The sequence below is a fragment of the Pholis gunnellus genome (assembly GCF_910591455.1).
Source record: "Pholis gunnellus genome assembly, chromosome: 21".
In the NCBI taxonomy this organism is placed as follows: domain Eukaryota; kingdom Metazoa; phylum Chordata; class Actinopteri; order Perciformes; family Pholidae; genus Pholis; species Pholis gunnellus.
The window spans coordinates 8,536,164-8,557,869 of record NC_136548.1 but is presented as its reverse complement, the minus strand read 5'-3'; the positions used below and the strand labels follow the sequence as shown (position 1 = coordinate 8,557,869).

Here is a 21,706-nt window from a genome sequence, read left to right as displayed (position 1 = left end):
CTTTTGAGTCTCATTCATACGTGAACCCTTGTTGGTGTGACTGCACACAAGCTACTGTTCATTTCTGTGCTCGTCTGATTCAAAAACAAAATGCAACGTACTTGACATTTTTCTGCTGTTTCTTACTTCCTGTTCCTGTGTTTTGTCATGTGTGGGCTTTTCTTTTTGCAGTTCTGATGATGTAGTTAACTGACATGTTGCCATGTGCCATATTCTCTACTGCCATAAACATGCTTTGATGCTTTTTTACCTCCCTATGCCAATCCATTGTGCTGTTATGCCCAATGCCTTGTTATCGTATATATGTGCCCAAAACTAAGCACCGGGCAGAAAGGCTGCTTTGCCGTGTGGTGTATTATTTTACATGATCATGCACAGAATCCATAGGAGACATTGATATTGTTAGTATATACAGTAGCTGCTCAGAACTGCTGCTCACCAACAAGCCGGCCAGGTTGCCTTTTCTTAGTGTTTATTGCTACTTAGATGTATATCTCACTGCAGGACTTTGCAGGTAACGCAGGCTACTGTAGCTCCAGAGATGGAATTGTTCTGAAAAACAAAGACGTTGAAATATGAAATGCTGATCTAGGGTTCCAAGGCCCCCAAATGTACAGTCTTTAGTTCTCAAAATATCCTGGATATTGATGCATTAAAATGTTTAATGTGGTCAGATTTAAAGGGTATAGTATCTGGTTTGGAACAGAGAACATTGCTAAAGTCTTTGTTTCACAGTTTCTAGCTTTGGTACGGATTCTTTTCATGTTCCCCAAAAACTGCCTGAGCCACTCGGTGTAATGCAAATATCAACGTGGAAGTTTCTTAAAATGAGTCGTTTCCCTCTGAAGGTTTAGAATTCTAAAAAAAAAAAAAGAAAAAAAAAAAAGTCATATCTGTGCTGCTGTGGTAGTTTTTCATGAGCTGCTTACTTGTATTGATAAAAATGGTGCCAAGCTTACGAGGTTCAATCTCTGACTTGACGAGAGGTTGTACCAACACAGCGTTTACAAAAAGAAGAAGCAGAAGCTATTTTTCTCGGTCATCAGGAAAGTAAAGGAAAACTAAATTTACATATGGATAATTTATATCAAAGTCCTCATTAATTATTTCACAATCTATTGTACTTTTTAAATGTTCTGAACGGAACCATTTTATATTGTATATATATGAATATATTTTGTTTTATTTTGTACTGTTCATTGTACTTTGCTTTAATTTAGAAACTATAAATAAAGAACAATACTGTGGCAACGTCAAACCGCTGTTTTTAGTGTTTCAGCACAAAACCATTATCATTGTGCTGCAACGTACAACTGTATGACTGGACTACGTGATACCAAACAAAAAAAATGCAAATACTCTATATACTCCATTTGATATAAAGGCTTTATTATTTTGGAAAAACACAAAAAAAAATCTGACAAACAATAAAGCAAGTTTAATGTAAAACATACTGTGCACTATTTGTTTTTATCTTGTTTTGAGCTTCTTTGTTGGTCTCTGGTCAGTGTCGGCATCTGAGCGCTTCTCCTTCACATCAACCTCCTTTAGAAGTGGGAGCTGGTGCTGTTTGGCTGTGGTCAACGCCCACAAACACAACTCCAGCCTGTGGGGCGTCCAGTCCTGCTGGGGATCCGCTGAGAACGAGAGGGGAGGCCAGAAACCACAATCAAAGTAGAGTTCATGTGGCTTTTTTCTTCTTTACACTGATATTAAAAAGGTATTTTTATGTTCAGAGTGTCCTAAAAATAATTATAAATATAAATTCCTTCTGATGAAATGTTGTACAGCAATAAAAGATGAAATCTTCCACTTTGTATAGGCACTGTGAAAGTTTGAATACAACTGTTTAAATGGGAGAATAAAAGCACAGCGCAAACTACAAATGAATAGTCCCACATTTAATTCAAATAAAAGGCAGTGGCAAATGGAAAAGTTTTACGCCTCGAGTTAAAAACAATTGTTTTCTTGAACTTCAGATATGTGGTGCATAAAAACTGAGCACTGCCTCTCAATGTTTTGACCCTGGGGACGGTAAGCAAATACTGCATAAACTAATGTTTTATTTATTAGTGGCTTCATATTTTGTGTGCTGTATTGACAATATGGGTGCACCCACATCTCTTGTGTGCCCGTCATTAGCTCACCTTTGTTTAGTTTTTCAGTGCACTCGACCATTTTGCCCAAGTAGAGAGTGTAGTGCTTGGCTGTGTATTGGATGGGCTTTAGTCCTGGTACACTCTCCATGGCTTCATCGGACATGAAGGCAGCCTGTTCCGGAGCTCCTGCTGCCAACATAGCTGGATCAAAATGGACAGTCAGCCCCCGAGCCATGCTGAGTGTATTCATGAGGTCAATACAAACTATTTATACATAGCAGGGAGTCCCGGCCACTCAGTCCACCAGTGTATGGACTACTCTGTGCACTAACTGACAAGGCTTTCACTTTGTGCTTTAAAAAGTATCACACAGATGTTTTATCAATAGGAATACTTTTATCAATTTGCTGAAAGCAGAATCGATACAGTGTCTTCAGAAACAGAAGGGAGACGCTGTGCTAACCTGAAGCGGTGGCTGGGCCGACGCCTTTCAGGGAGCTGAGCTCTGCGATCGCTGCCTGCACATCAGGCAGGAGGCTGAAGGCCTTTCTGGAACACGTCTCCACGGTGTCCTCGCTGTTGGAAGCCACCAGCTGCTGCAGCCTCGGCCTGAACTTCCCTCTCTGCAGGAAAGCACACGGGGGCCACTCACGGACACAGCTGATGCACCGTAAGCGCCTCTTCTATAGCTAGCCATCAAAGCTATATGTTTTGAGGGAATATTTACTGACAAAAGCTTTTGTTGTGGGTGGGTTAAAGCTCCTTGGCGTTCTAATGATGTAATGTCTAGACAACACTTACAGTGAGCTTCCACTCCATCAGTTTCACCAGCTCTGATTGAGTGAGATGAATGTCAGGTCGACTTGAAATGAGTGCAGGCAGCTCCTCCTGGTACCTGACCACAGATGAACGCAGGTTAGATTCGGTTACCTTCAATCTTATTCTCAAAGCGAAGATTGATTCAACTTAATTCATTTAACACATTTCATATACAGTGATAACCATATTACTTTATACCTAAATTTACAAAAAAAGACACACTAAACCTTTTGTGACAATCCTAACTTAAGGTCCACTCACTAGCTTCTTCCAGATCTTTATCATGTGACCTTCATCAACAGATGGGAGTTTTCTCAGTTATGGAAATAACTTGCATGAAGGAGAAGTACTGTCATGAAATCGTAAAGCTAAAATGTCAACAAATCCATTTCCACTACAGCTGAGCAAACCCTCTCTGATGATGAAGTCCCTGTGATACAGTTGAAAGCCCCAGAAAAAGCTTTTGAGTGGACCTTGAGTTGGGATTGTTTTGTCAAACTTCTATTTCCTGGTCAAGAATGAACTTTGACGCTTAAATCAAGACATGTATTTTGAATGACTGAGATAAATCAATTGCATAAAATACTGGAAGCAAGATTTACTACAGAGTGAAATGAATTCAGTGAAATTGAATGAGGAAATGTTAGGAACAAATGATTTACCACTTGTCGAGGTTCAGCAGCTTTCCAGGTTTCTTGCTTTTGGACTTTGCCTCCACTGCATCCCAATATTTCCCATACACACTCCTCCATGTGGCTGGGTCCTCACAAGCAAACAGAGCACTCATGTCAACAAAGAGCTCACACCATCACCTGCAAACAAAGACAAACGTGATCTGAATGTCAGTTTGTTAAACCTCTGTTCTACAAGAATGGACTTCAGCATCACACCATTTAACATGCGATAGTACTTCACCTTCCTGCTGAAACAAAACAAAAACAGATGTTCTCTACTAAACTACTGAATCAATTGTAGTCGCGTAACGTGGCGATGCTTCCGTTATGAGGTACGGAATTCCCGCGAGAAGATACCCGCGCTAAATACTACTTCCATTAGAGAAGAAGAAGAAGAAGAAAAAAAACTACTTCCGGTGCCGCAAGCATTGAGCAACAATCTCAGAAGGTTTGTCCCCTGAAATACTTTGCATTGACTTTGCGTAGACACTGTCACCCAGCAGTATACATATATATTTATGTGTTTTACATTTCTCTAGCCGCCCGACATACTTGTACAACTTATGTCGCGCGCGTTTCGTCTTTGCAAAAGTACTCGGTAGCTAGGTTAGCCAGCTAGCATTAGCATCACATTCCAGCCGTGTCTGTGGTGCAAGTACACTGCAGGGCGAGTTTAGCTGTTTGAAGCCTTAACGTGAAGGAGCTAACGGATATACGTCACATTTAACCCTATTTTTGAGGAAAGTGAACGACCACCTACGCTCGAAAGCAAGGGTCTAACATTAAGTTACTAGTCAAACTGAACATTTTGTATTGTTAATGCACATGTCACTGGAGTGAGAAGGCTTTCCCACTCTCGGGATCGCTCGTTTTGTTCTCCACTGCATCGTGAGGTTAGAGCAGCTATTAATCAATCACCAGCACGAGGTAGAAGGTGATTGAGTCAAACCAAACTTCAGCGAAGGGGAATCCCAGCACGGTAGATAGACAGACCACACAGAGGTAAACAAACACTGGTAATCTGACATTATTTAAATCTAGAAATCATAACAAGTATGAAAATATAACGCTAAAGCAGGAAGGTGACAGACAGCTACTAGATATAATTTGGTAACCCCATGATAACGAGATCATATATTCTCTCTAATAGTAACTTGGCTCTCATGGGAGCACATGAAGAGGACTCTGTGCTGCTGCAGACATTGATAAAGCCGGCAGTTCTTCCACAAGTAAGTACTGAAGCCGTTTCACTGTCTAAAATGTTACACATACACACATGCTGTACATACTGCCACCTCTCCTGCCTCCTGTATCAAGTACTGTATAGATCTAACGTCGTGTAGTGCCACCTTCTGGTGGATTTTCTGAACTGCCTTAAAAAACATTTTACATTCTGCTCCGATTTCTTTTTAAAGTAGAGCTGGAAAAGCAGCAAAATCAATTGCTGTTCACCTGATGCATCAGTGACGTCACTGTTGTCTGCTCCAGGAACATGGAGAAGATGTCGCGTGTTACCACAGCCCACAGCAGCAGTGCCATCAGTGGCCGAACTATGTTCTGCCACTTGGACGCTCCGGCCAACGCCATCAGCGTGTGCCGGGATGCCACGCAGGTGGTGGTGGCCGGCCGCAACATCTTCAAGATCTACGCGCTGGAGGAGGAGCAGTTTGTGGAGAAGCTGAATCTACGTGTCGGCCGCAAGCCCTCGCTCAACTTTAGCTGTGCGGACGTCATGTGGCACCAGATGGAAGAGAACCTGCTGGCCACGGCTGCCACCAATGGGGCGGTGGTCACCTGGAACCTGGGGAAACCCTCTCGTAACAAGCAGGACCAGCTGTTCACAGAGCACAAACGCACTGTCAACAAGGTGTGCTTCCACCCCACAGAGGTTTACATGCTGCTAAGCGGCTCGCAGGACGGCTTCATGAAGTGCTTCGACCTGCGCAAGAAGGAGTCGGTCAGCACTTTCTCAGGTAGAATATTGTGTGATAAGCAGCAGATTATTACCATTAACTGAAATACAGCTGCTGAGTGTTTCGCATGGCATGAACTTCCTCTTAACAAGTCTTTACAGTGTTGTTTTTCTGGAAATCTTTTTTGTACACTTTAACTTTTCCCTTTGCCTCCAGGTCAGTCAGAGAGCGTACGGGATGTCCAGTTCAGCATTAAGGATTATTTCACGTTCGCTGCAACCTTTGAGAATGGCAACGTCCAGGTGTGGGACATCAGGCGGCCGGACCGCTATGAGCGAATGTTCACCGCCCATACCGGCCCTGTGTTCTGCTGCGACTGGCACCCTGATGACAGGTACATTAAAATGACTTTGTGACACAAACCAACTGAGAAATCTTGAGGTTTCTGGGGGTCAGTAGGGTGTTTTTTTTTTCTATTATTGTCATTTGTTAATAGCGTTCTCCCTTTTTCTTTCTGTTTTAGGGGATGGCTGGCGACAGGGGGCAGGGACAAGATGGTGAAAGTGTGGGACATGACCACAAACCGGGCCAAGGAGATCTACTGTGTCCAGACGATCGCCTCAGTGGCGCGGGTCAAGTGGCGGCCTGAGAAGAAGTTTCATTTAGCCACCTGTTCCATGATGGTGGATCACAACATCTACGTGTGGGACGTCCGCAGACCTTTCATTCCCTTCGCCACATTCGAGGAGCACAAGGATGTGACCACTGGTATTGTGTGGCGCCACCAGCACGACCCTCACTTCCTGCTCTCTGGCTCTAAGGACAGCACACTCTACCAGCACATGTTCAAGGACGCCACTCGTCCCGTGGACAAGGCCAACCCCGAGGGTCTGTGCTTTGGACTGTTCGGTGACTTGGCCTTCGCAGCCAAGGAGAGTCTGATCAGCAGTGACGCCAACAGAAAGCCTTACCCTGGAGGCGACCGGCGCTACCCCATCTTTTTCTTCAAGAAGCCCGACCCGACAGAACAGTTTGCCCATGTGTCCAGCGCCCTCAGTGTCTTTGAGACAGACTTGGACAGTAACCGCATGGACTGGTTTGTCAAGACGGCACAACTCTACCTCCTGTGTGGGAAGCCGTTCACTGAGCTGTGTGATCACAATGCCAAGGTGGCCCGGGAGCTCAAAAGACCTCAGGTCAGACCGATCAATACAGGAACAAATCTATTCTTGGTGCTGTTGTTGCTGTCTTTTTATTTTATTTTTAAATAATCCTGTAGGTTTTGTTGTTTTCAATTTAAATGTGACCATGACGGATTATGATTTATTCAAATTGATAGACATAATACTGCAAAATAATGACTGTGTGTGTGTGTGTCTGTGTGTCTGTGTGTCTGTGTGTCTGTGTGTCTGTGTGTGTGTGTGTGTGTGTCTGTGTCTGTGTCTGTGTCTGTGTGTGTGTGTGTGTGTGTGTGTGTGTGTGTGTGTGTTCTATTAATCTGTTGATTTATTCATCGTTTGGTCTTAAAATATCATAAAATCCTATAAAATGCCCTTCATAACTTCCTAGAGCCCATGGTGATGTCTTAAAATGTATAGTGTTTGTATGTAAGTCACTTTTTAACACTTTACTTTCAACAGTAATTGTGTTCGGCATGTGTGATCTATAACTTGTCTTCTTTTCTTTAATTTAAAGGTTTCCACAACATGGACCATGTTGAGAATTATGTTCTCTGACCCAGCAAACCCCACGACGCCCGGTCTGAACCACAGCCTCAGTAAACTGGGCGCCTTGCCTTTAATGAACAGGTAAATGACCTCCTCAGTGTGCCGTTGCAGCAGCAGCAGCGGTGTCGGTCGTCATCTAACGCTGATGCACATTTGTGCTTTCAGTTTCAGCATGAAGGAAATGGGTCCAGGGATGAGCACAGAGAGCAGACTGGAGCGCAGTAAAGGTGAGAGCAGGCAGGACAACGTCCACCTGGAGCCGGGGAACTTGCACCTCAGCATTAATAATGAAGGTGAGAGTGGCCATTAAAACTTCGAGAGGCTCATCCGTTTGTCCTTTATGTTCTCTGTGTAATATTCAAGACTTGTTTTGATTTCCCCTCAGAAAATGAGGAGACGGAGGGCAGCGAGGGCCAGGCTGAGTATATGTTCGGGGATGCTGAGCTGGATGACGATGACCTCTACTCTATGGAGCAGGAAAACCAAACAGGTCAGTCCCGGTACCGTCTCTGAGGAAACCAAAGAGCTGCCTACGTAAGTGACTGCTATTTATAACTTCCTCCATGCGCAGCACTCTTTTGTCTAATATTATCTCTGCTCCCCTTTTTGTCCCGACAGAAGAGCAGGAGTGCACGCTGCCCCAGGAGGCCTTCCAGCTGCGCCACGAGATCATGGACAACCCGTCTGCCCCGGAGCACCTTCAACAGGACAAGGCCGACTCCCCGCACGTCAGCGGCAACGAGGCAGAGGTCACCTGTCTGACACCCATCGAGTCCTTCTCCCTCATCTCCATTTCCCAGCCGCTGTTTAGTCCACATTTACCCGCCAGCTTCTTCTGTCCCATCGTGCGGGAGATGCTGAGCTTCTACGCCGAGCAGGGCGACGTGCAGATGGCCGTGTCTGTGCTCATCGTCTTGGGGGACAGGATCCGCAAAGAGATCGATGACCTCACCCAGGTCAGATGGAGATAGGTGTTGAAAAAAACTGCATTAGAATAATTCATGGACTCAAGGACTCTGGAGGTTTTTTTGTGTCGGCAGGGGCATAAATATAACATTTCTGGTTCTTATGTACTCCTAAGAATGACTTACTGACTTCAAGCTGATCTTAAATATCTGATAAATAAGTCAGAAAGGTTACCGAGATAAATATTTTAGGTTAAATGTATTTCCACTATCGTTAGTCATATGGAAAAAAAATCCAGCAACGTTTAGGGATTCTTTAGGCCTTATGTATGACGAAGTTGTTCACTAATAAAACAGCAAAGTCTTCAAATTAAATTACGCCGTTGCAGTTCAGAAGACCGAAACCCTGATCTAGTTGTGCTTTTGTTCCAGGAGCACTGGTACATGTCCTACATAGACCTGCTGCAGCGGTTTGAGCTGTGGAACGTGTCCAATGAGGTCATCAAGTTGAGTACGTGCAGCGCCATCACCTGCCTGAACCAGGCGTCGACAACACTTCACATCAACTGCAGCAACTGCAAGCGGCCAATGAGCAACAAGGGCTGGATTTGTGACAGGTATGAACCGTTGGTTGGTTGCCGGACTGCAGACTTTTTGAGTTTTTGTTATTTATTTGAATTCTTACATGACCCGCGCCCTGCGTCTCTCCTCTAGGTGCCACCAGTGTGCCAGCGTATGCGCAGTGTGCCACCATGTGGTCAAGGGACTGTTTGTGTGGTGTCAGGGCTGCAGCCACGGCGGACATCTGGAGCACATCATGAACTGGCTCAAGAGCAGCGCCCACTGCCCCGCTGGCTGCGGCCACCTGTGCGAGTACACCTGAGCCCATCACGAGCCCACGATCACACAGCCGGTGCTCTGTGGGACTGGGAATCGGATCACACACAAAGCACATTCCTCTACATGGGCCTGGAGTCTCTTATCACTATGGGTAGAAGGACGACTCTCTGTGTGCGTGTGTGTGTTTGTGTGTGTTTGAAGTGAGATTAGTAAAAGGTCTGATATACTGCGTCTAAAGGAGGAAGAGGATTATATGCTCTCCTGGACAGCCAATTCAAGAGCAAACGCGTTCATGTTTGAATTGGTGATTATGAGCCAATGGTGGATTTTTGCATAAAAGCGAATGTTACAACAGATATTCACAGAATATAACTATATTTTTGTTAATTCACACTTGCTGCGTTTTACATTGTTTTTAAAGCCCTCAGTAAAATCCTGAAGGCTGTACAGGAGGAATTGTCTGTTCATCTTAAGTGGATTGTTAATGTTTGTACATAATGGTATGTCTTATTTTGAAGGACTGTAGATAATGTTGAATTAATTTATATGAGAAATAGCTCTATTCAGGCAATACATTAAAGCAATACACTTGGATTAGTCCTGGACCTGTGACGTCTGTTTTGTCAACTACATTTAACATCCTGTCAGTGTTTACGTAGCTCTTCTGATGAATCAGTCGATGGAGCCTGAATATATGAAGTTCAAATGTCCTGGATTCATTCATCCGCACAGTTTCACACCTGACTGTGGCCCACTACAGCTCGTCTTCTACTCCTGTGTGCTAAGCCGTTCCAGTGGAGCAGTCGGGATAAAACGTTTAGCTCGAGGGTACCTCAGTGAGAGGAAAGAGACTACTTATTCATTTTCCCCCCGACCACACTTTTCTCTCTTGGGCCCAGAAATCCCAACTGGCAACCCGCCAACATCTCTAGCCTCAAGTCTACACGAACTCCTGTCTGTTGTCCTCACTGGTACAGTAATCATCATCTCTAGTAGTTTCCCCACTATTAAATCTTGGGTTGTCCTGATGATCATGGGGGTCAGAGCAGTGATGCCTGAGTCGGCCGGAGTCTTGAGTTAATTTAAGAACCTGCAGGCTGCAGGCTGGTGGATCTGCATCAGCTGCTAAAGCTAAACTCGGCCAACATCCGTATCGTGCCAACGATGTTAACTGAGCAGCAACCGTCAACACATCGCTTCGCCGCCAAGGCCCCGGGCACAGTGGAGGATTTTCAGATGTACTCCGTACGAGGACATCCCGACCATCGGGAGGGAAACCTCAGACCCAAGAGGCTCTGCACAGAACGGCTCTGTAGTTTTAGCCAATTAAAAAGTGACCGCGTCAATAGAATCAGACAAATATTGAGCCACTAGATTAGAGATGTCAGGACGTTAAGACCAAGCGTGAAGACAATATTAAGTGTTAAATATAGTCTATAATAGTTTGTAAATGTTCCAATATATAATATATTTCCTGAACTGTAATGCAGAGCTCTATAAGAACCATGAATCCAATTTGAAGGTTTAATAAGTAAAAAGGAAACCAGACTGTTCAACAAAACTGTTAATGATCAATTAACTTATGATGCACAAACGTTATGCATTGTGGATTCATCTCATCGCCACAAAATTGTCAATCATGAATAATATTGCAGTTTAACAGAAACAAAATTAACATAATTATGTTACTTTACCTCTGAAAACATTATACAACTGATCATGGAATCTCTCCCAAAAAGGCTCATTTTTATATATATATATATTTATATTCTTTCTAAATAGTTTGGATCATTTTGTCGTTTCACCTAACTAACATAAATACTGGACCTCCAATACATTTGCAAATATTCTCTTCAAGCTGTCATGAAATTTGTTTTGGTCACATGTTTGCAAATGAAGCAAGAAAATAGCAACAGTTGTCTTTCTTACAAGGATGTGCTGCTCCAACATCTGATTATGTTAAAATTGAAAAAGTGTCCACACTCAACTTCCAGGCAACACGGGTTTTAATACAACAAAGACTATCTGACATTTGGGAGAATTTCGGGGTAAGACGGATTACATTTAGGAAGCTACAAAGTAAATCTGAATGACATACGAACCACTTCATTGCACCACTGACATCTGTTGTAACAGTAATGTATTTCTGTAAATGATTAACTGACAGTCTTCACACTTTTCCCTTAAATGCATTCAGCAGGACATTATTTTCAAACAGCATACGAATAAGATTTCATTCAAATAAAGTTCATATAACTCTGCAGAAAGTCTTTGACTGCTCTTCAGCTTGTGGCATCATTTAAACCACATTTCATGTTGGAAGAGAGTTCAGTTTTTCTTGAAACATTTCACAGCATTACAGCCTCTGATCCGGGGTCAGTCCCTTCTCCTGGAGTCCAGCATACAACCAGCACAAGCGAGTGAGGATCAGGTCCCCTTCCTGCCTGTTTGTCATTACACTGCAGCAGCTGCTGCCGCCGCCCTCGGCCTTGTCCACATCTGGCGAGCTCTGGTCCGTCGGCCAATCCGTGAGGAGCGGCAGGTCAGCTGTCTCCCTCCCTGAGGCAGGGCCGGCCTCGTCTTTTGGCCTTCTCTCGTGTCAGTGAGATTGTTCAGGGTGGTTAGATCACCCTCCGTCAAATATTGTCAAGAAGCCTCCTCGAACACAAGAAAGAAAAGTTATTTTCTCTTAAATGATCAGCGCTGGAACTCTTTCAGCACTTGTGTTCATCCAATGAAATTCATAAAGAGTACTCACCTGTAAACGTTAAGGCCGTTCCCAGCTATCGGACACTTTTTCGGGGGCACTCAGTCGCCTCAGACTGTGAAGCACAGTTTGCAGGGTCCCCGCTGTAATGGTGAAACAAGCAGTCGACAGGATTAGCATTAAGCGTCACTGACGACACAAACTCACTGAGCATTACACCGCCTTACCCAGTTCTTCTTCATGGGAACCCAGCTTCTTCAGTAGCTCTGCAACACTGGAGCGTGTAAAGCCCTCTCCAGCTGCAAAGAAAAGTAAAATAATGTATTTATTAATCCACAAAAAGGGAGTTTTCCAGCAATGGCCGCCTCAGCTCACCTTTAACACTATTGTCACCTTTAGTTTCATCTTCCACGGCAGCACATGAGCTGCTATTCCCATCCGTAGTGAAACAGGAGAGCAGTTCAGCGCTGCAGGCCCTGGACTTCGCCAGTGTGGCGTTCATGTCCTGAGCTAAGCGGTGGTTCTCCACCAGCTCGCCGTGGACCCTCCTCCACGCCACCTTGTCCTCCATCAGACATCCCTCCATCACGGTACGCAGCTCCTTCTCCTGAGACACTTGGCTCTGAAGGCTCTCCGCCTCCTCGCAGTGCTAGACGAGGAGGAAGTTAGTTTAACGGGGGGGGGGGGGGGGGGGGGGGTCTACGATTTTTCTGAAATGTGACACATTTGCATCGCTGTTACTTTGTGTAGCTGAATGGCCATCTCCTGCATCTCGGCTTCCAGCTGGTCAGCGTAAGCCTGTTCCAGGGCGTCGCTGGGTGGCCGCGCGTTGCTGTGCCATCTCGCTATAGCCGAGGTCATCTTTCGCTTGGGTCCAAACAATCTGGGGTGCGAGAACGGATTCAGCATTTCACGAGTTAAAACACAGGCTCGTAATGCGCTGGGGGTTAGTGTGGAAGAGTCTCTCACGTGATCCCTATTTCTTTGAGATCATTTTCAGTCAAGGTGAGAAATATCCGCAGGTCAATGTCTTGCTCTTCAAGAACGGGGAGATACTTGGAAAAGCCAAGTTGTTCCAAGAACTCTGCCAGATCCTACAGAAATAAGAAGATTTTAGACCCAAGTCAGACCAGAATAGACCATGAACACACACACCACACATTAGGGGTCGAATTATGAACACATCAGAAAGTAAGCGACGGTAGACCTGCCTTTGGACCAGCGTAAGAGGGTGGGAGACCACCATGTGAGAGCAACCCACAGTTCCCTGTACCGCTTGAGTGAGACGCATCGTGGCTTCCGTGGCGACTCTTGCCCTTTGAGTGGTGGCCCTTGTTTACTCTGCGAGAGCTGCTCTTCTTGCACTGGTCCGAGTCCTGGTGGAGAGAGGGACACCGTGTCACAGAGCGATCGAAGCACAATCGGGTGTCGAGACTCCCAAAGTGAAGTTGCGCTCACCTCGTTACTCTCCACCGAGCCTTCCCAGTTGAGGCCAGTCACATGAGGCAGGCCTTCGCTACTGCTGGTGCTGCTGCTCCTCATGGTGGGCATGTCGTTTTCGAAGAACGGACTGTCATCTGTGGCGGCGTCATAAAAACATTGGATTGCTTTGGCAGACACCCAGTGGACATTACTTACATCACATTGCAGTGTGTCTCCCGGGGGGGGGGGGGCTTTCTTCCAAAGACACATTGCCGATGTCACAGAGCACTCGTGATTGTGTGCCTCTCACCTCTGCTGCTGTTGCTCTGGCCGTCCAGCTCGTTTATGGGCGAGGTCACATCGCGGTAGCGGATGCCCTCGCTCTGTTCTCCGACATCAGTAATTGAGCTAGGCGGCGCTGCAGGAGGCTCTGTGAGGAGAATAGTAGTATTAACAAACGGACTATATTTATGAATTAACCGTAGGTACTAGATACTCTGAACATGTGTCTGGTAAGGAGACGGGATATCTCGTGTGACAGTACCACACAGCTTGCTGGTGCCTCCTACTCGGAACTTGGCAATGGCCTGGGGCCCGTCGTGGATGCTAACGCCTTTGGCTCGGTTGCGACTTGGCCTTGTCCGCGGCGGTGCGCTGTCCGAGTCCTCGGAGGAGCTCAGGTCTTCAAAATGTCCTGACGGGTTGGAACACACACACAGAAAAACAATCAATAAGAATATAAAAGACACGGGATGACAACATATTTAGTATAAAATAAGCAATGAGGACCTGGTTTGGTCCTTGGAGAACGTAAATCAATGAGGCTGATGATCTTGGTGTAGCCGTAGAGCATGGCTAGGGCACGGGCAGTCTCTCCTTTGCTGTTACGGTCATCCACCTTAACTTTCTGGAAACGATCAAAACAAAGCAGGTGTCATGATCATAAGGTGATCATCACCCATCCTCAGCGGTGTGCAAATGTAACCCACTCACATGATCTAGCAGGTACTGGACAATGATCTCATGTCCAGAAGCAGCCGCCTCCATCAGGGTGGTGAAACCAGACCCCGGCTCCCTGTGGATGAACGTAAAAGGAATGACGAACTGTGGCTGAAACTCTGGAGTGCTGCAGTGCTTCCGGGGAGGAATGAAGACACTCACTTGACGTTGGCGTCGGCGTTGTTATCCAGCAGGAACCGGACCATCTGCTGGTGGCCCGTGCTCGTGCAGTGGAACAGAGCGGTCCAGCCTCGAGAGTCCTTCAGCTCCAGCTCTGCACCTTGCTTTTGGGGTGAGAAAAAACAAGAAGCCTTTCAAACTCTGAATAACAAAGTGTTAAAACGGAGAACCTAAAATCTAACGCATCAAGAAAATACCTAATGATTGTTATTCCATCTTTTTGATGGAGCATCTCTTAAATTCAACCGTAGATTGCTGACGCTGAAACTTCATCTGTCTGTGTCCATTCTGTGATATATACCAGATCTGACCTGAAAGTGCTCCTACGGGCATAAACCATATTGTATGAGCCTTTAATGTGTCATTGTTACTAGCAGGTGGCCTTCACTTACATGGTGCTGGATATTAATGTTAAAGGACCATACTGGTGGCTTTGTAAGATTTAGTCCATTCACTATAAATCCAATGAGCTTTAAATGATTGTTGTGTTCACAATTTCTTAAAGGACACTGCTCTTCATGAGATGAAACCTCCCTCATTGAACATTCAAAGACAACATCTGAGTTTTGAGAATAAGCTGCCAAACATTTGCGTTGGCTTACTGTTTGCCTTCTGGGTTTTTGTATGTATGTATGAATGCAACGCTTATCAGCAGCAAACCATCCAATCCCTTTGCGTTTTGTCGCTGAAGTGTGAATATGCTGCGTGGTGATTTTTGCATTCATGACTAAAAACTTATCTCAACACGTGCTGTTTTCTGAACGCGCCAACATTGCGTGGCATGAACTGTTGCTGTTACCTGAAGCAGAAAGTATGCGATGCTTTCATTCCCACAGCTTGCTGCCAGCATCAAGGGGGTTAACCCTTTGGCAGTGGTCGCATTTACATTCACGCCGGCCTCCAGCAGGAGATTTGCAATGTTGTCATGGCCGATGTAAGATGCATACATCAGTGGGGTCCACCCGCCGATGTTCTTGCCATTCAGGTCCACCTCACGTCTGAAAGGGACACAAGATCTTTGTTGTGAAGAGCAGCTTGGGGAGCAGTAAATGATCGGAGCCGATATAAGGATTGAGTTCAGGTGTGAGCCCTTTGGCATTGGTGATATTATTTAGGCACCCACTTTTTGATGCACTCTGCCACCGCGTCATACTGGCCGATGGAGCAGGCGGTGTGGAGGTCCAGGGGAACGTCCAGCTCCTCGAGGCGCACCAGGGAGTCGCCGAGCCACAGGGAGAGGCTGGCACCCAGCTGCTCTGATTCACTGGCTTCGTCGCTTAGCTCAGACATTTTGTACCTCGTGTCCCTCCACACACCTGGAAACAGAGGTGGCCCTGATAATGAGCAAGAGAAGAGGTTGAATTTGTGATAAATATGCAAACAACCCATCTATGTTTAGATGAACATCTTTTTTTTTTCACTGAAAATTAAAATCACTATTTCATCCCCCACATTACAACTTGATTTTCACTTTTATTTTAATAAGAGCAGTAACTTATTTAGTCCCTGCATACTGAACGTTAGTTAAGTGTTTCATCGTGTAACGGTAACATATTTCATCCTAAGTGTTAGCCAGTGTCTGCTTTAGTTCTTCCTCTTTAAATGAGACACGTTCGTCCTCAGAGCTGCTCTCTGCTTGCAGCCTTTTACTAGCTGTAGCTTCCAGCTTTACTCTTTAGCTAGCTCCCTGTTAGCCCCCGGTATGAACTACTACACAGCTCCCTGATAATCTACAGAGAAACCCAATACACATGACGAGACTGAACGAAACTATATGTTACAATATGTGCGAGTATCTGGAGTTAAACACTTACAGTCAACAGGTACCGTTAGTTTGTTTTCTCAGCGGCTGACACTTTTTTGTTTTGTGTGTCACGCTCAATTGTGCTCGTGTTGAATCATCCCCCGCCGTTTCCTGTTTGAACGCTGACGTTTTTGATAAACTTTTTCAACAAGGCATGCACTAATATATAGTAATCGACTGACTTGTTTGATATTAAACACTTTGAATTGATCTTTAGGAAAAATATTCAGTTCATTCGTGCCAAAGAATCTGATTGTTCGAGTCTTAGGCACTGGCTTAAACCCCTCAAGGGATCCCTAAAAATATCTGAGTCAGCAGATCAGAGATTAAAAACTCACAGTCCAAACTAAAGATTGGTCACATGTAGACAGCTTTATTTGGGTCGTCACAAGCTAACTAATGAATGGCACTGTAATGCTATGATTAAGTGACTGTTTACAAAACATTTTCTCAACTAATAAATGTATTTGGGGATGACGTTATGAATGTAAATATTCATATTCAGACTGCCGCTTACTAATTACCCCTTCAGAGGTTTGACCTGTATAAAAGCAATAATTACCAAGCAACATTTTATAAAAACAAAATCCTTTATTTAGATATTCGGTACATGCAGTCAGCAGTTGTTTGTCTCCCATTATCTCCAATGTGGCCCACAGTCACAGTCCGTATGTCATGTATGGTGTCTCCTGGGTGCAAATCAGAGAAAATTGAAGTGGAACTCCTCCTTTGATGAAGTAAAGACAAACGCTGGCGTCTGCTCCTGCGTCTGTGCTTTCGGGTCTGTGTCCTGGGCAGCATCCAGGTTCTCCTCTGTGGCTGGTGTCTGCTTTTTCACCTCAGCTCTCCGGTGGAAAGATGACTTCTTTGGAGAATCTGAAACAACTTTGACCTGAGCTGAAGCAATTTCTGTTGAGATTAGAGAAATCTTTCAATTAACAGCACTTCAACCTAACTTAAAAAGTTCTTTCGCAGTTAATTAGTTATTTTTCACTGCTACAATCCACTCACCACTCTGAATGAGTTTGTACTGCTTGCTCTTCTCCTCGTCCATTTTTTTCCTGTAATCTCCGGTCATGGCTCTCATCACCTGCCTCTTCTTGGCCAGAGGAGCTTTCGCGCTCCGCAGAGTCTTCAGGGCACGAGAGGCTTCCTCTTCTGCACGGAGAAAATATGGTATTAACACGTGTGCTGTATCTAGATACGCTATACAAAAGGTAAATACCTCCCTTTGTAATACTACAAAGTGTTCACACTAGGCTTCGCATGTGTACCTCAGCACATGGTCTGAGTAATAATACTCCAAACATATATAGTGTGAAGGTAAACGTCATACTTTGTTTTGGTGTACCCTTCTGGGACCCCATTCCCACTTCCAGCTGCTCGATGCACCAGTCCAGCTGTCTGTTCAGCTGCTCCTCTGCACTCTGAAACACACACGGTCACATTCAGACATCAAATCAACTTGAACCCGCTACGATTACTTTTAAAGAAAATGATTTCCTACTGACCAGCTCTGCGTCCTCGCCGCCTTGACTCCCCTCAGCTGAACTTGCCGTCTGCTGTGCCTCCGCGCCATCAGAGAGGTTTTTCTTTCCAGATTTCTTCTTCTTCTTCTTCTTTGCTTTTGATTGCGCTGACGGCTCAGGTGGAGAGTTAACCTCCTGCAGTGGGGAAGGCTTTTCCTCTTGGACACCGTGTTGGCTGCTTGGAGAGGAAATGTCTGGGCTCTCTGTCGTCTCCATGTCTTCCACAGGAGGAAATTGAAAGTTGAAGGCAAAAGCAGCGCCCAGTCCTGTAGAGGGTATCTGGCTCACTCCTGGTTTGACTGGTGGAGATGGTTTCTCTTGAAGTGCTGGAGCGTTGGCAGGGAGGAAGTTAAATCTGAAAGTGTCGAGGGGCTTCTCAGCTCTGTCGTCGACAGGACCTGAGCTGTTTGAGTTTGGTTCAATATCTGTTGAATGAACACACACTCAAACATATGAACTTCTTGGGGCATTGACTTTAAATTGCACTAATTACCTCAAATCGTATTTTAACTGTAATTGTAACACACACACATTTGTATGACATAATCCAACGTCATTAAAAAATATTAAACCCACAACTGATCGAGGTAATTTCTCTTAAATAAGATTAGCAACATATTTAAGACTAAATTCCGACAATAGACAACACACGTGCATACAGCAAGGCTCGTATGGAATGCATTCAGCTTGTGTTGAGTAAGATTTGATGTACCTATAAACAGCAGCCTTTCCTCTGCCATGCTATTACTTCCAGCGTTGCAGGTTGTCCGTTGAAAGGCATCTGTGAGACTGAACTATTTAACTCGACGCCTCAGGAATACAGACTTGCTCGGCGGTGCAGGCTCACGTTTTAAGCCAACATTTGTGAAATACTTACATTTTCTGTTCAGCGTTGTTGCGGTTTAGGAACATTTACCATCGGTGTCACCTGAGAATAAGTCCGTCTGGTGAAATTTCCCCAACGAGTGTCGTTCCGCTTGGTGGTATTCTTGTGACCCAGTTATATGAGTGAGTGGATTGACAAAAACAATATTTGAATCACTATAAACTAACAGATACATACACAGACCTCACAGACTGATTTGACGTGTTCGTAGATGAAAAATAAAGACATGGATAATGAGTGAATAGGGATAAAGGAAACAACGGATTCACTTGCAAATGAATGTGAAAATAAGGCTTAATTATTAGCTATTTAACTTGTACAGACAGAAAGTAAAAATCAAAATGAAGGTACAAGAGAATATAAGAAGAAATAAAAGTATACAACAAAAAGTTTGCAATCATAAACACGGTGTATGATGATGAGGATGACTTGAGAGTAACAGGATATGGTAATCTTATGAATGGCAATGAAATAAGTGGAATTTGTCACCAGGGTGTTGATGGCCGGCTGCTTTCTATCAGTTTACAGCTGAACCCTCCTCTTTGAGCAGGAACAACGGATCAGATTGTTTGTGGCAGTCTGTTGCTTGACCCCGTGTTGCCAAACGGATGTTAATCTAAGAAAGGAGGGGGACACCAGCAATGTATGATATCAACAGAATGATCCATCTAGGCTCTGTCAGCAGAAACATGATGTGGAATTAGTTCATGGCGCCAGTACTAACTCAGGTTTTCACACAATGCCAGGTTTTTTCAATTTCCTTTTCTTTCATTTCTTCTTTTTGTTATGCTCTTTGTTTAATTTTCAGATTATAGCCAAATGTAGTTTTATGGACTCAAAACAGCTGGCTTGTGCTAGAAACGGGGGGTGTGCAAGTGCATCATCAACATATGTGTGTATTATCACCTGCCATGTCCACGCTTTTCCCAATCCACTATTGAAGCTTACTCAATTCTACACAGCATTTATATCCGTTGTTTTTCACATGGTATCATCGTTCCCTTTTAAGAAAGGAAGCTCGGTGAGCACCATAATTTTATGAGATTGTTTAATCCTAAAGATGTAGAACAAAAAACATATTCCAAATCTGTGCGGATTAGGAAGAAGCAGTTTCCGGTTGATGAATGAATGCAAAAACATGTCGATACCCTCAAAGAAGGCACTTCAGTATGCGTGCATCATTTTACTTAAAATCAGAGGATAGTGGTCGTCCTTATTCCCTCCACTAATCGCATTCCGTCAGGGATTTGAGTTTGGACCAATCCTGTTGGTTTAGGGGCGGGACTTCAAGTGCCGTTCCTCTCAGACTATAAATACCATCTTACAATCCCTCCGCTCAGAACAGAAGACTAACGTGCAAAGTGGTTACACTGTCAAACCGGAACAGAAACGCAAAAGGTAACGTGAGAGTGTCAGCTTTTTTTGTTGTATTTTTCGACATTCTGTGTTGATTTCCATACAACTATATGCTCTAGTTCAATTTCCCGGTCGTTAAAAATGTTAAAACACGGCTCTGGACTAGCGGTTATCGACGGTCTCTTGACAACAAAACGGCGCGCGCCATAGCCAGTCGGCTAATGTTGGCTACATTTGTGATGCTAAGTACCAACTTCACTTATCAAGAAACGCGTGTTAATACAATTCAGCGTACATCTAAGGTTTAGTTCACTTGAATGGTGGGTCAAATTGGCTTAGATGTTGTCTTAAATATTGATGTCCTTAAGCCTCACCGGTATCGGTAGCTAGCTGGCGCCATTTTGCAACAGTCGAAGCTAGCTTTAAATTCTGCTAACGACGGCAAAGAAACGTGTATGTGCACTGTGTCTTAATGGTGGCACCGCTGTAGACGAGCTTGTTTTGTTTAATTTAAACCATCGGTGTGTCGGTAGAGGTTACACTATATCTGCACATCAAGACGCGTCCCCTGGCAAACGAGTTGCAGTTTGCAATACGCTTGCTCAGCGTTTGTACGGTTAATACTGAAAATAAGACAGGAATTGTTTTATGTAAAGTTATATTCTATTCGAGGATGTAGGTCATAATAAGAGTGTCAACTATAACGTTGCTGCAGTGGCTAGGGCAACTGGCTCGGTCCTGTAATGATTGAAATACCGAGGACGGCACTTTTTGAAATTAAATTCGTTGTTGGTCTGATCTTTTGTTGTTTCCAGACCTGCAGGTGAAGTATGGCTCGTACTAAGCAGACCGCTCGTAAATCCACCGGAGGAAAGGCGCCTAGGAAGCAGCTGGCCACCAAGGCTGCAAGGAAAAGCGCGCCATCCACTGGTGGCGTGAAGAAGCCCCACAGATACAGGTGATGTTACACATGTTCATACATGCTGAGGTTTGTTAGTTGTGTTGTAGTAAGGTCCTTGTGATTACAGTCTGATGTTGCTGTATCTAGGACTGAGGCAACCAATAACAATGTAACGATCTGAAATGAAACAATGAACATTGTTGTGCTAAAGCATCACATCCCTTGTTGTTGTAGGCCGGGTACTGTTGCTCTGCGTGAGATCCGTCGTTATCAGAAGTCTACCGAGCTGCTCATCAGGAAGCTGCCTTTCCAGCGCCTTGTGAGGGAAATCGCTCAAGATTTCAAGACCGACCTGCGTTTCCAGAGTGCAGCTATTGGTGCTCTGCAGGTGAGATGTCATTCATTGTTGCACTACTGTTTTGAGAGGAAACACTACTAGGCTTAAGAAATAACTTTGGTTTTCTTCTCCGTGTAGGAAGCCAGTGAGGCATACTTGGTTGGTCTGTTTGAGGACACCAACCTGTGCGCTATTCACGCAAAGAGAGTCACAATCATGCCCAAGGACATTCAGCTGGCCAGGCGAATTCGAGGGGAGCGTGCATAAATGAGTGCTTGGATTTTATCTTTTTAGTGGGGGGTGGGTGGGGTGGGTCTGACTGGGGTTTGTTTTTTGTAAATCTTGGAACTATTACCAGCATGTGTACCTCCTAATTTGTTATGTGTAGTTTCAGGCATGTTTTTCTTTTTGTACTTCATTTTACTCTTGACTTTCTCCTTGATTGTCCTCTTTACTGTAGAGCTTCATATCTGAAAAACTAAATATCCCACTGCCTTTCTCAGGTTTGCAAATCTATTTTAGACTCTGTACCATTTAATCCTGTGTGCATGTCATGGGATTTCTTGTTGTGCTGTAAATAAACTTTCCGCTACCTCAAATTAGTGACT

At 44.6% G+C, this 21,706-nt stretch overlaps 5 protein-coding genes across 12 annotated transcripts; 2 read left to right on the top strand and 3 right to left on the bottom strand.

Moving 5' to 3' along the window:
• Positions 1–1,374: 1,374 nt before the first annotated feature.
• On the bottom strand, positions 1,375–4,891 carry LOC306712631 (uncharacterized protein). Of its 2 annotated transcripts, none has more exons than XM_079182009.1 (6): positions 4,865–4,891; positions 3,581–3,730; positions 2,901–2,994; positions 2,563–2,722; positions 2,148–2,300; positions 1,375–1,637 (listed from the first exon to the last, which is right to left on the bottom strand). In XM_079182009.1, exons 2-6 carry the CDS (start codon positions 3,703–3,705, stop codon positions 1,471–1,473), a joined length of 699 nt encoding a protein of 232 aa, XP_079038135.1. In that variant the 5' UTR covers positions 3,706–3,730; positions 4,865–4,891; the 3' UTR covers positions 1,375–1,470. The 2 variants fall into 2 exon arrangements, with proteins under 2 accessions (XP_079038135.1, XP_079038134.1); XM_079182008.1 differs by lacking the exon at positions 4,865–4,891 and adding an exon at positions 3,834–3,909.
• Positions 4,014–9,568, top strand: wdr24 (WD repeat domain 24). Of its 2 annotated transcripts, none has more exons than XM_079182007.1 (11): positions 4,014–4,040; positions 4,743–4,821; positions 5,008–5,565; positions 5,722–5,899; positions 6,029–6,701; positions 7,201–7,313; positions 7,398–7,525; positions 7,618–7,722; positions 7,851–8,188; positions 8,570–8,754; positions 8,852–9,568. In XM_079182007.1, the coding sequence occupies exons 3-11, from the start codon at positions 5,085–5,087 to the stop codon at positions 9,018–9,020; spliced, it is 2,370 nt and encodes a 789-aa protein (XP_079038133.1). In that variant the 5' UTR covers positions 4,014–4,040; positions 4,743–4,821; positions 5,008–5,084; the 3' UTR covers positions 9,021–9,568. The 2 variants fall into 2 exon arrangements, with proteins under 2 accessions (XP_079038133.1, XP_079038132.1); XM_079182006.1 differs by having other exon boundaries at positions 4,015–4,040; positions 5,081–5,565.
• Positions 9,569–10,806: 1,238 nt separating this feature from the next.
• Positions 10,807–16,152, bottom strand: anks3 (ankyrin repeat and sterile alpha motif domain containing 3). 4 transcript variants are annotated; one of them, XM_079182012.1, is made up of 16 exons: positions 16,100–16,152; positions 15,409–15,619; positions 15,085–15,283; positions 14,268–14,389; positions 14,100–14,181; positions 13,896–14,013; positions 13,651–13,800; positions 13,417–13,536; positions 13,143–13,261; positions 12,896–13,060; positions 12,654–12,778; positions 12,426–12,567; positions 12,060–12,333; positions 11,912–11,983; positions 11,736–11,827; positions 10,807–11,635 (listed from the first exon to the last, which is right to left on the bottom strand). In XM_079182012.1, exons 2-15 carry the CDS (start codon positions 15,573–15,575, stop codon positions 11,745–11,747), a joined length of 1,938 nt encoding a protein of 645 aa, XP_079038138.1. In that variant the 5' UTR covers positions 15,576–15,619; positions 16,100–16,152; the 3' UTR covers positions 10,807–11,635; positions 11,736–11,744. The 4 variants fall into 4 exon arrangements, with proteins under 4 accessions (XP_079038138.1, XP_079038136.1, XP_079038139.1 ...); XM_079182010.1 differs by having other exon boundaries at positions 10,807–11,632; XM_079182013.1 differs by having other exon boundaries at positions 10,807–11,632; positions 12,078–12,333.
• A 526-nt stretch (positions 16,153–16,678) lies between these two features.
• Positions 16,679–18,542, bottom strand: cUnh8orf33 (chromosome Un C8orf33 homolog). Of its 3 annotated transcripts, none has more exons than XM_079182034.1 (5): positions 18,496–18,542; positions 17,601–18,043; positions 17,426–17,516; positions 17,101–17,247; positions 16,679–16,998 (listed from the first exon to the last, which is right to left on the bottom strand). In XM_079182034.1, the coding sequence occupies exons 2-5, from the start codon at positions 17,832–17,834 to the stop codon at positions 16,790–16,792; spliced, it is 681 nt and encodes a 226-aa protein (XP_079038160.1). In that variant the 5' UTR covers positions 17,835–18,043; positions 18,496–18,542; the 3' UTR covers positions 16,679–16,789. The 3 variants fall into 3 exon arrangements, with proteins under 3 accessions (XP_079038160.1, XP_079038158.1, XP_079038159.1); XM_079182032.1 differs by having other exon boundaries at positions 18,331–18,536; XM_079182033.1 differs by having other exon boundaries at positions 16,679–16,965; positions 18,331–18,536.
• Positions 18,543–19,827: 1,285 nt separating this feature from the next.
• Positions 19,828–21,697, top strand: h3f3d (H3 histone, family 3D). Its single transcript, XM_079183215.1, has 4 exons — positions 19,828–19,902; positions 20,676–20,818; positions 20,996–21,149; positions 21,237–21,697. Exons 2-4 carry the CDS (start codon positions 20,691–20,693, stop codon positions 21,363–21,365), a joined length of 411 nt encoding a protein of 136 aa, XP_079039341.1. The 5' UTR covers positions 19,828–19,902; positions 20,676–20,690; the 3' UTR covers positions 21,366–21,697.
• The last annotated feature ends 9 nt before the right edge of the window (positions 21,698–21,706 follow it).

Bases quoted from the DNA above. Each gene is read 5' to 3' on its own strand.
- LOC306712631 (XM_079182009.1), bottom strand. From the start codon at position 3,705: ATGAGTGCTCTGTTTGCTTGTGAGGACCCAGCCACATGGAGGAGTGTG. The intron at 2,995-3,580 runs GTAAATCATTTG...ATCTGTGGTCAG, and splicing joins CTGCTGAACCTCGACAAGTG to GTACCAGGAGGAGCTGCCTG. The intron at 1,638-2,147 runs GTGAGCTAATGA...TCTCGTTCTCAG, and splicing joins CACTGAAAAACTAAACAAAG to CGGATCCCCAGCAGGACTGG.
- h3f3d (XM_079183215.1), top strand. From the start codon at position 20,691: ATGGCTCGTACTAAGCAGACCGCTCGTAAATCCACCGGAGGAAAGGCG. The intron at 20,819-20,995 runs GTGATGTTACAC...TTGTTGTTGTAG, and splicing joins AAGAAGCCCCACAGATACAG to GCCGGGTACTGTTGCTCTGC. The intron at 21,150-21,236 runs GTGAGATGTCAT...TTCTCCGTGTAG, and splicing joins CAGCTATTGGTGCTCTGCAG to GAAGCCAGTGAGGCATACTT.
- cUnh8orf33 (XM_079182032.1), bottom strand. From the start codon at position 18,358: ATGGCAGAGGAAAGGCTGCTGTTTATAG. The intron at 17,248-17,425 runs GTATGACGTTTA...TTCTCCGTGCAG, and splicing joins GAAGGGTACACCAAAACAAA to AAGAGGAAGCCTCTCGTGCC. The intron at 16,999-17,100 runs GTGAGTGGATTG...TAATCTCAACAG, and splicing joins GTACAAACTCATTCAGAGTG to AAATTGCTTCAGCTCAGGTC.
- wdr24 (XM_079182007.1), top strand. From the start codon at position 5,085: ATGGAGAAGATGTCGCGTGTTACCACAGCCCACAGCAGCAGTGCCATC. The intron at 5,566-5,721 runs GTAGAATATTGT...CTTTGCCTCCAG, and splicing joins GTCGGTCAGCACTTTCTCAG to GTCAGTCAGAGAGCGTACGG. The intron at 7,314-7,397 runs GTAAATGACCTC...TTGTGCTTTCAG, and splicing joins GCCTTGCCTTTAATGAACAG to TTTCAGCATGAAGGAAATGG.
- anks3 (XM_079182012.1), bottom strand. From the start codon at position 15,575: ATGTCTGAGCTAAGCGACGAAGCCAGTGAATCAGAGCAGCTGGGTGCC. The intron at 14,390-15,084 runs GTAACAGCAACA...TCACCCCAAAAG, and splicing joins TCGCATACTTTCTGCTTCAG to CAAGGTGCAGAGCTGGAGCT. The intron at 11,828-11,911 runs GTAAGGCGGTGT...TCACCATTACAG, and splicing joins TTCCCATGAAGAAGAACTGG to CGGGGACCCTGCAAACTGTG.